The sequence below is a fragment of the Lindgomyces ingoldianus genome (assembly GCF_010093535.1).
Source record: "Lindgomyces ingoldianus strain ATCC 200398 unplaced genomic scaffold BDR25scaffold_1, whole genome shotgun sequence".
Lineage (NCBI taxonomy): Eukaryota > Fungi > Ascomycota > Dothideomycetes > Pleosporales > Lindgomycetaceae > Lindgomyces > Lindgomyces ingoldianus.
In genome coordinates this window covers 3456060-3467301 of record NW_022985162.1, presented here as the reverse complement: position 1 = coordinate 3467301, position 11242 = coordinate 3456060, and the positions used below count along the sequence as shown (strand labels likewise).

Here is an 11242-nt window from a genome sequence, read left to right as displayed (position 1 = left end):
TTTTAAGGCCTTTTTAGCTATAACACTTACTTTATTTATTAAAATGTTTTAAACTTTTACTAGTTCTACTTATAATTTATATATCTAGTAGGCTTAGGTAGTAGCTTTATAGAGGTTAATAAAAAGTAAAGAGTTCTATAAATTTATAGTTTTTTCTTTATAAAAGTTAGCTATTTTTTACTTAAGTTTTAATAATTTACTAACTTTATTACTAATCTGCTAGAGTTTCTTAATATTATCCTAGATAGAGTTAATCTGTTCTGCTAGAACAGCTTTACTTTAGGTAGGAACTTCTGTGGATCTAGATAGCGCAGCGTGGGCTATATTAGAATCTAAATTATGTTAAGAGGTTGCTATACTTTTTAAAGGGGTAGTATTTAATATTATAATTTTTACTTTAGAAAGCACTTAGGTCTTATAATGTTCCTAGGGGGGAAGTAGGACAGGTAGTAGGGGCTAATCTAGTAGGGTGTACAGTCCTACGTACAGGCTATTAGGCTAATAGAGGGAAGAAGAGTGACTAAATTATAGTTTGCCCTATATGCAGTAGTAGAGAGGCTAGAGTTAAACAGTCCTGTTAGATAAAGTTAGAGGTATATATAGTGTAAGATATATAAATAGTATTATAGCTTTTTAAAAAGCTAAATGCTACTTAGTCTATGTAGAGAATAAACTAAACATTAAACACACCTTCTAAAAGTTGTTTAATGTAGGAACTATATACATATGTAGGGGACGCTAAGGCGAGCTAGATAAGCCTACATAAGTCTGCTAAGCAGGGCTTGCTAAGCTCTCCTAAACTTGTGGGATTCGCGTCCTATCCTCCTATTGGACAACGCATTCTTCCATGATCTTGGGTAGCCGTGCTACCTCCGCGTCCTCCGCTCGGTCTGTAAGCGAGTCCCGCTCCAACCGTACCATATTGTGGAGCATCCTGGGTGGAGTTACGCTGGTCCAACCGTAGACCGTAACAACTATTTACTTAAATAGACTACTTGTAAAATGTTTTATAGATTTTTATCTAATGAATCTACAGAGAATACTTTTCTAAGTATATGTAAACTAGCTAAAATTAATAAAATAGATGATTAATTTATTATAGAATAAGCTTTATAACTACAATTGCTAGCAAAGTGTTGTTAATAGATAGTAAAGTTGGCTAGGTAAGAAATCAAGCGAACTTTTAGTGTAGTTAGTTAACTAGTATTCTTAAAGCAAGGTATTAGTAGTAGGACTAAGTTGTTGCATCCTCTTCGTTAGGCTCTATCATCAACACAACAAAACAATACAACAGCATACTTCCGCTGTGTGACGGCGTGTACCGCCTCACATGCTCTGCGGCATCAGCTCCCTCGCTTGCGCAACGAGTAGCACGCTAGTGCTGCGAGTAGCGCCTTGGCAGGGGGCACACATGTATATTTAAACTCGCAGAGCAGCTCCTCTGCTCCTTAGTTTAATCTAGTTGAGTTACACCACCTCTTGCTTGTAGCTTGAGCATGCCGACCGTGACACGCTGCACCAACTAAGCTTTAAAAAAGATTCTACCTAAACGTTACAAAACTATATAGCTACTAACTAAGAAAAGTTTACCTATATGCAATATTAGATAATTGTATCAAAAGCTTACGCGGTAACATCTCGATATTATGTGGTTTACAGTGTTTATCAAGTTCTACCCAGAAATTTCTAAAAAGCTTTAAGAAGTTAGCGAATAATTTGCTCTTCTACCCTAAATAACTTACCTCGAAAATGCACTTGGTAAGCTCCATTGTCGCAATGTTCATGCCCAAGCATTTTGTGCTTCCATGATTCCATACGAGTTCCAAGTTCCGTTTCATGGACGTAGTTCGCTCTGAATCGCTTGCCAGCCACCTTTCTGGACGAAAGACCTCGACGTCTTTACCAAAGACATCGTTAAGCTGAGCAGCTTTGGAGTTGATGCCAATGAAGGTACCTCCAGGAATGAAGTAACCGCCCAGTGTGTCGCCCGAAGGTGGTGCCATTCTTTCCCGGAGCTGGAACGAGGGTGGGTACAAGCGCAAACCCTCAGATACGCAAGCCCGGAAGTAGGGTGCCCGTTTAATAGTCGATTCCCTAGCGGGGAAAGCGTCATCCGAAAGGGCGAGGCTCTTGATCTCTTTTTGGAGTTTCAATTGGACCCCTGGAGTCGAGACTATGAGATAAATGATTGCTCCAAGGGCGTTGGTGGTAGTCTCCACACCTGCACTCCTGCTGGATGTTAGAGTAGGCCGCAGTCAAGGAAGTTATACAAACAAAATAAGCAGTAAATCTCCAATCGCCTCCTGCTCCACTAACCCACGCTCTATAAATGAGTCAAGCATTTCGACCCTCGGTCCACGTTTGGCGAATCGCTCTTTGACAGGATCCTGAATGGCCTTGAAATACATCAGCATGGGCTTACTAGTATACGATTTCCGGTGCTAACAGCAAGTACCGTGCCAATTGGTGTTCCATCACCAGGTACCGGAGCAAGAAACCCGCCTAGTACCGGGATATGGGAGAGCATGACTAATAGACTCTTCAACTCCGGTATCACAGAAAGACAAGTCTGCACCCTAGTCCCGGCGTTGAAAACTTCAATGAATTTATGCACGTCTGTCTTGGCCTTGAGGCTCCCGAAAGGGGTTCCAAGAATAAGATGAGAGACCGCATCGACAGCTAGATACCTGAAGCTTGTTATAATGTCGCACGCAACTTTGCTGTTAGGTATGTGTTGTTCATGGATTTGCTCCATCCAAGTCCGGACATGCTCATCGATGGTGGACTCAAATTTTTGCATGCCCTTTCCCAACAGCTAAGGCAATTGTTAGCTGGGAACATAGACGTCCTGTCAAGTCAAGGTGGTGAAACCATACCGCGGCGCTGTAGATATTCCGCTTCCGTTGATGTCTTTCAGGGTCCCTCTCGCAGACTATGTTCGTCTCATCATGATGCAATCGAAGTGCATCGAACCAAGGCCCCCGTGTGTAGCTTGAACCTACAGCTAGAACTTTTCGGATGTCCGCAGGATCACTAATAAGGACGTGATTGGGCCCTATTCGGACAACGCTCCCTGTCGGTAAGTGGTAAGCACAATAATCATTTAGCGTTAAAGTAGTCTGGATTCTACCATAAGTCCTCGCGGTTTCTGCGCATTTTTCTGCTAGACTGTAGCTGTAGACGTTCTTCAGGATCCACACCCGAGTGAATGATGCCATTTTGGGACCGGGTATCTTTGACAGGACATGGTTTCTCTTATGCCGGTCGAATGTTGACCATGGTTTCTGCACAAATGACACAAAGAATAAGAGAAGCAAAAGATAGACTACAAAGAAAGATTGAGGGGTGGTCAAGGGACAAAATTGGGCGATGGGGAACATGTCGAAACCGATGAACTACGGAGATGTGGGATCCCATTAATAGAAGAAAATGACAGGAGCCTTCGGCCTTCGCTCGAAGTTGCTAGATGCTACGGTGCCAATTTAGCCCCCAAATCATAAATACCAAGTCCCTGGCAGCAACGCCTCACTGCAATAGGCTTTAGCCGCCATGCAGTCAGGCGCTACTGAAACCCGAACCTGGAAATATATATGTAGCGTAGCTGCCAGGATCATAGCATAGCTGCCAGGATCATTATTTGTCTTGGGCTCCGTTGTAAAACAAGGCCCGTGCCGTGATTCGCCTCGTGGGATGGTTGCAGGTCCCAAGAAGTCGTTTGGAGGGTCAGAAATAAGGGCAGACATGGTCATACAGCTCATAGATGCGGTCTGAATTGCACTTCTAGACCACCGTTTACCGAAACCATGTGACACTCCTGCGAATACCTTCGTCGGTATCACGGATTGGCTTATACCCTAGCCGAACCCTCGCCTTGTCAATAGAAAACCAATAGCCTTTTCTCGTAAAGTCGAGATGATGAGGACTCATTTTCAGCGTCTTTCTCCTAAAGGTAAAGATATTATATGTCCGTTCTCCCACTGCAGCAAAGAACAGGACAACCCCAAAAGGAACCTTGATAATTCTTGTGGATGGCTGATCTTTCAACACTTAGTCTCCGGGTTCGATCAGAATCTTTCGAACAAAATCCCAGAATAGCATTGGTCCTCCATCGGTGATGTAGAACGCTTCGCCATTGATTCCAAGATCGATAGCTTGGCTGGTCTCTCTAAGGAGGGCTTTTGCTGCTAGAACATTGGCCAATGCAGCGTTCTGTGTATATACCCAATCGTGTACAGCGTTGTTTGGGCCAATCTGGACGCGGGCCCCAAATGTATTGACGAGCTTCAATATCTCGGCAGTGGTCTTCTCGTCTCGTTCGCCATACAGAACCCCGATTCGGAGACATGTAGTAAGCAGCATACCCTGGTAGTTGCCATCGCAGTTCTCAAAATGCGTCTGGGATAGGCCGGTGTTGAATTATAGAACGAGTGCGTCCGCTGTACCTATGGTCCTTGCGTAAGCGCTTGTTCCGGATTTGAGGCCATTCAATGTTGCTTCTTCTTCCGTCTGAGGTTGTCTGTTGAACCCAGGTCCAAGCACAACTGCCTCGACGGAGCTTTTATAGACTACAGCGCGTATGGAATGATGCTGTCGAGCGGCTTCTAGAATCTGCTTTGTCGCCAAATAGTTCGCGTGGTGCTGTATCTTGGAGGGAGCGACTGGCCCTGGAGATACCGTGTGAATGATTGCCGCCGGTTATGTCTCGTCCAGCAGCGTCTTGAATTGGCTGCTGTCCGTGATATCGCAAATGCGATATGTCGCGTCGGGGCGCTGCTATTGCTGGTTTCGACGGCAGTCGGCCGGAACGGCATCAACCACACGCGAGCCAACGACGCCGTTACCTCCTGTGACGAGGATGGTACCCAAGGTATTTTGCTGGCAAATCGCCTCCATTACCTCGTACTTTGGGGTAAATGCAGAATATGGGTTCTTGCGCACCAGCTCTGTCCAGTTTTATCACATAGTACTAGTTATTAAGAAACCTGTCTAGCGGTTCAACCGACCCTTGCCCTAGTCGACCCCCTCTCATTCGACTGTGGGACAAGACTCCTGGATGCCACAAATACTATTGCCCTCGTCGAATGTAGATGTGCCATTGGCCCACCTGCAGTTCCAAACTTGAGAATCTTATCGTCGACTATGTTCAAGATCAAGACCCTAACTAATATAATAACCTAGTTTACAAGCGTGTGGCCTAAATGAGCGAGTGGCCCATCTCACTAACTTTTCGCGACGCGTTATTATGCCTTGGAAAAAACTAGTTACAGTTTAAATATCGCCTAGAGGCTCAGCGGAACGCTTAGCACACTTACACTACAATTTTTACACAATTAAATGCATTAACTTTATTTTTTACTTACTTATATAAATATAGTTTGCTAGATAGATTACTAGAATAACGTATTTCACAAGCAAGAAGTCTACACAAGTAAAAAGTGTACTCTAATTAAATTCTAGTACTTAAATTACATTTTACTTCATAACACCTATATTAATTAGTTAAATAATAAAAAAATTAAATTTCTAATATTCACTTTATAAATTATATAAGTTTTAACTTAGTAACTTTATTAGTAGTAGTAGCTAGAGTGCTAGTAACTTAATAGTATAGAAACTTATTTAATGCTATTTTAGCTCTTTTTTTACTATCTTATTATTTAATAGCTAACTTAAATCTACTTTATTTATAACTATATAAGTTGTTAATACTTTATAGTATAACATAGCTTTATTAACCTTTGATAGTATTATAACTTACTTTAATTAAACTAGTACTAAATATATTATTATGTTAACACTTGTAATAAGCTAGTTAGAAGCTTTATTAATAACGCTAAGTAAGCTATTTAATAACTTAGTAAGTCTTAATAAAGCTATTCTAACAGCCTTTCTCTATAATAGTATATAGTATTCTAGGCTACTATAGTCTATTTTAGTTTAAAAAAGGTATTAGTATCTGTAAGAACAGAGCTCTGTACCACTGCGCCAATACAACTAAAAAGGTGCGAATAATCAACTAACGTTAATTATTGCGTACAGAATAGTATATATACCCGTCGCACGTAAGCACCATCTCGGCCTTACACGTAAGCGCCATCCTAGCCTTACAGTATCTATAATTACATATTAATCTTTCTAATTACACTTTTTAAGTTAAATACAACTAATTCTATACTTTAAAAGCTTACTTAGATATTTCTTAGCATAACAGTAGTGTATATGCTATGTAATAGGTGTAAGGACGAAGCTCTATACAACTGCGCTAATACAACTAAAAGGTGCGAATAATCAACCAACAGTTAATCTGCATACAGAATAGTATATATACCTGTCGCACGTAAGCGCCATCTTAGCCTTACATTATTCCCCTTCTTAGCAGACGCATGTCCCAGGCGTCACATAGCCTACCCGCAGCTTAGAGGCGCCATGTACACGACTTAGTTACTGGCTAGAGGCCAACCACTTGCAGCCTAGGGCGCAGGATAGGCAACTACACTTAGTAGCCTACGCTAGCTAAGCTATATACACTAGATATTTTAGCAGCAACAACATAGCGCTAGAGGAGACTGCTTTATGTTTTAGTTTAAAAACTAGCTAAGCTAACTAAGGTAGATTAAACACTAACTATACCCCGCTGTTAGTTAATTATTAAGTAAGGACAGAGCTCTGTACCGCTGCGCTAATACAAGTAACAGATGCGAATAATTAACCAACAGTTAATCGACGTACAGAATAGTATATATACCTATTGTACGTAAGCGCTATCTTAGCCTTACAGTAAGCTAGTAAAAACTTAACTTTAGTTATATAGTTAATAAATATATAAATTAACTTTGTTACCTAATAACGTACTTTACAGGCGAGTTGCTTACACACCTAAGTTGCTTACTTTTGCTAAGACCCTACTAAACTACTCTTCCTACACTAATGCATTCCTAACAACACTACTTAGATGCGCTAAAAGAATGTTAGATACAGCTTACACTCTAAGCTTTTAAATAAAACATAAAACTTTTAAAGAAATATGCTTGTCAGATATGCGCACCTACTGTCAAGACAGGAGAAACGCTGGGCGAAAGCTGCTACATAGTACAAGCAATAAGCTCGAACAGTATGTTGCTGCAAATTGCAGCATGTTGCAAGCTGGTCGCGCATAGAGCTAGTGCGCGAGGGACTCGGACCGGAAAAACAAAGCCGAGCAACACGAGCAGAGCAGACAAAAAAAAAAAAATCAATTAATTAATACAATCAATCATCATCCCATACATCATATCCAAACCCATCATTCATCTTAGGAAGCCTAGAAACAGTGCTTCAATTTGACAATGCTACAGCTATATATAAAGTCTTTTAAAAGACAATAAATAACTATAGCACTAGACAACCTTTATAAGCTAATTTTACAGCTAACTTATAAAGGCTAGGTAATAAGAAGGAGCAAGTAATTGTTAAGACTATACTTAAGCTATATGCGCAAGGATTTTCCCTTTAGATAGCATTTGTAGCTAATATAGCTAATTCTTTACGCGCTAAGCATAATCTAGGCTATATTAGCATAAACTAGCCTAGTGTCAGATATGCGCACCTACTGTTAAGACAGGAGGAACGTTTGACGAAAGCTGCTACATAGTACGAGCAATAAGCTCGAACAGTATGTTGCTGCATTTTGCAGCATGTTGCAAGCTGGTCGCGCATAGGGCTAGTGCGCGAGGGACTCGGATCGGAAAAACAAAAGCCGAGCAACACGAGTAGAGCAGAAAAAGGATCGATAAATCAATAGAATCAATCAATCATCCCATACATAACATCCAAACCCATCATTCATCTCAGGAAGCCTAGAAACAGTGCGTTAATCTAACACCTAGTATGTTTGTAAAGTGTTATTTAAAGCTTAAAGTAAAGTTTTAAGCGCAAGTATAGTTAATAGATATTTAGCCTATAATAAAGCCTATTTTGCTAAAGTTGTATGTGTTATTATTCTAGATGCTATACTTAGCTTTAATATTCTCTATAAGGCTAAACCTGCTCTAAATTACTCTAGGACCTTTACAGAGAGCTCTTTTATAGTTATACTACGCTTAAATATTACTTTAAGGTCTAGATTGTAACGATTCTACGAATCGTTCCATCTCGGGTCGCTCGGATCCTATCCGAAGGGTCCCTGTATCGGCCCCGACCATGACTCGACCCAGTCCCCCGCAGTTACCCCTATTCCCTCATGTATTTAGTCGCACCTCGCCCCCGTAGCTAACTCGGTAGTTTTCTGATATCCTACGTACAAGGCCTATAGGTGTCATTGGTATTCCCAGGTCTCTGAGTCCCCACGCACTCCCATATGCCTCTGAGTGGATTCATACCGCATTCGGACCCATTGTCTTGCCTGCGCCGTTACATAGATAACACTTCTTAAACATACTAGGCTAGTTTATGCTAACATAGCCTAGATTATGCTTAGCGCGTAAAGAATTAGCTATATTAGCTATAAATGCTATCAAAGAGGAAAATCCTTCCGCATATAGCTTAAGTATAGTCTTAATAATCACCTGCTTCTTCTTATTGCCTAGCCTTTATAAGTTAGCTGTAGAATTAGCTTGTAAAGGTTATCTAGCGCTACAGTTATTTATTGTCTTTTAAGAGACTCTGTACATAGCTGTAGTATGTTTCTTTAAGAGTTTTATGTTTTATTTAAAAGCTTAGAGCACAAGCTATATCTAACCTTCTTTTAGCGCGTCTAAGTAGTGTTGTTAGGAATGCATTAGTGTAAAAAGAGTAGTTTAGTAGAGTCTTAGTAAAAGTAAGCAACTTAGGTGTGTAAGCAACTCGCCCGTGAAGTACGTTAACTATATACACTCTTTAATAGTAGAAAACAGGCTACAATAATTAGTTAAAGTAAAGAAAATAGATGTAAAAGTATATAAAGTATAATAGGCTTTTTTTAGTATAAAAGTTAAGAAATTATACTAGATTATAACTCTTACAGCTATTAAACATTAGAGGATACTATACACTAGGTATACACTAATTTAATTTATTATTTACCTGTTTTTACTTACTAGCATAACCTAGTTGTATAGTAAATATAAGAATAGAGATCTACACTACTCTACTATTACAACTAAAAATATGCGAATAATCAACTAACAGTTGATTTGCGTGTAGAATAGTATATATATCTATTATACATAAGAACTATCTTAATCTTATAGTAAAAACTAGTTATACTAGAAATAATAATAATACTATCTTTTAAAAATACCTAAATGTTAAATAGCGTAACTTAACATATTAACATATTAAATAACTAAAGCCTATTTATAATTATCTAGTTAGATTAATTTTAAACTATTATACTTGTTAAATACTATAATAACTTTATAAGTAAGTGTAACGCCTATCTTAAACTTTCTATTATTAAAGTTATCAATTTAATTCCTAGTAATAGTGTTATATATAAGTGTAAACTACTTTTATATAGTTGGAAAGTTCTTACATTAATCTCTTTTATAGTTTTTCTTCTAATAAATATTTTAAGCATTAAAGTATATTTAATAAAGTTAATAGTTAGGTGTAGAGGATAAAATAGCCTAGCAGTAGCTGTTTAGAGGATCGGATGAAGTGACTCTGCTATCTAAGAGAGTTGAAGGCTCTCCTTATATACACCGAGCTTCGGAACATACTATCTCCAGATCCAGAGCCGCGCCCCAGGCTCCGAGCCCTAGCTAAGGCTCTTAGCATACGCGACATTAGATTTATACTAATATAGCTAAGACTATAATAGCTATATAATTTATTAACTATAGCTTTTACAACCTAACGTAAAAAAATTTATTTATTAATTTATATTAAGTATATACTTTATAATATCTAATTTTTTTTTAAATTAATTAATTTTTATTACCTAGCTATACAGCTATTATACAGGATAAAATAGCTTAGCAATAGCTGTTTAGAAGATTAGATAAAGTAACTCTGCTATCTAAGAGAGTTAAAGGCTCTTCTTATATACACTAAGCTTTAGAACATACTATCTCTAGATCCCGAGCCGCGTCCTAGGCTCCGAGCCCCACCGAAGGCTTGTAGTATACGCGACAGCTATGTTATAAAAGTGCATTACTATAACTTAAACAAAGTGTAGTTTTAAAAAATCTATAGATTACTATAGTATCTTAAAGGCTTATAATTTAACATTTTTAAATTACTTAAAAAGCTAAATTATTAACTTTTATTATTCGCATTTTAAAAGTTAATTAGTAGATATATTATTAATTAAATTACAAGGTGTTAAAATATTATTAAAGTAGACTATTTACTTATATAGACTGCTTGCTTAGAAAATACGCTATCTATTTATAAAGTTATAATTAATTACTAGTTAAATAGTGTAAAGAGCTGCTTATAAAAAGAACTAACTTACAACTAGAGTGTCTACTACAAGTAACCTATATTCTAATCTAGCGCTGTTTAGTTACTCTAACTCTTTCATGTTATCTTTTATAATACTCGGCTTCTAGTTTGTACAGGCAACCTGCTCTTAAACCACGTTAGACTAGCGTGGTTTTCAATTTCAATATGTGCTAATTAGATTAATTAATATTGTTACTAATTAATATTAGCGCGTATTAGCAAATATTAGCAGATTTATAATATTTGCACAGGTGTTCTTAGCACTCTATAAAAAGATTTTAGATTTTTAAATTTCTACATTGTATAAATAATTATTTAAATATAATAGCTTCTAAAGCTAATTTATTGCTGTTTACACTAACATTATACTCCTCTTATACAGAGGAGTTATTAAACTAGGCGTAAAAGAAGACTTCTGCTCTATAAAAACATACTTAATTACTATATAAAAAAAATACACATTATAAAAAGATAAAGCTTATGTACTGTTGTTAGATATGCGCACCTACTGTTAAGACAGGAGGAACGCTTGACGAAAGCTGCTACATAGTACGAGCAATAAGCTCGAACAGTATGTTGCTGCAAATTGCTGCATGTTGCAGCAAATTGCAGCATTTTGCAGCATGTTGCAGCATTTTGCAGCATGTTGCAAGCTGGTCGCGCATAGGGCAAGTGCGCGAGGGACTCGGATCGGCAAAACGAAAAGCCGAGCAACACGAGTAGAGCAGAAAAAGGATTGATAAATCAATACAATCAATCATCATCCCATACATCATATCCAAACCCATCATTCATCTTAGAAAGCCTAGAAACAGTGCTTCAATCTAACAACTGTAAA

At 38.2% G+C, this 11242-nt stretch overlaps 2 protein-coding genes across 2 annotated transcripts; both read right to left on the bottom strand.

Annotated features, from left to right (window-relative positions):
• Positions 1-1724: 1724 nt before the first annotated feature.
• BDR25DRAFT_365676 (putative benzoate 4-monooxygenase cytochrome P450) lies at positions 1725-3383 on the bottom strand (the record flags this gene model as incomplete). Its single annotated transcript, XM_033696910.1, has 5 exons — positions 1725-2229; positions 2275-2396; positions 2447-2815; positions 2877-3073; positions 3131-3383. 5 exons carry the CDS (start codon positions 3378-3380, stop codon positions 1725-1727), a joined length of 1443 nt encoding a protein of 480 aa, XP_033555249.1.
• A 409-nt stretch (positions 3384-3792) lies between these two features.
• Positions 3793-4893, bottom strand: BDR25DRAFT_321397 (NAD(P)-binding protein; the record flags this gene model as incomplete). Its single annotated transcript, XM_033691964.1, has 4 exons — positions 3793-4032; positions 4081-4395; positions 4426-4664; positions 4791-4893. 4 exons carry the CDS (start codon positions 4891-4893, stop codon positions 3793-3795), a joined length of 897 nt encoding a protein of 298 aa, XP_033555248.1.
• Positions 4894-11242: the final 6349 nt, after the last annotated feature.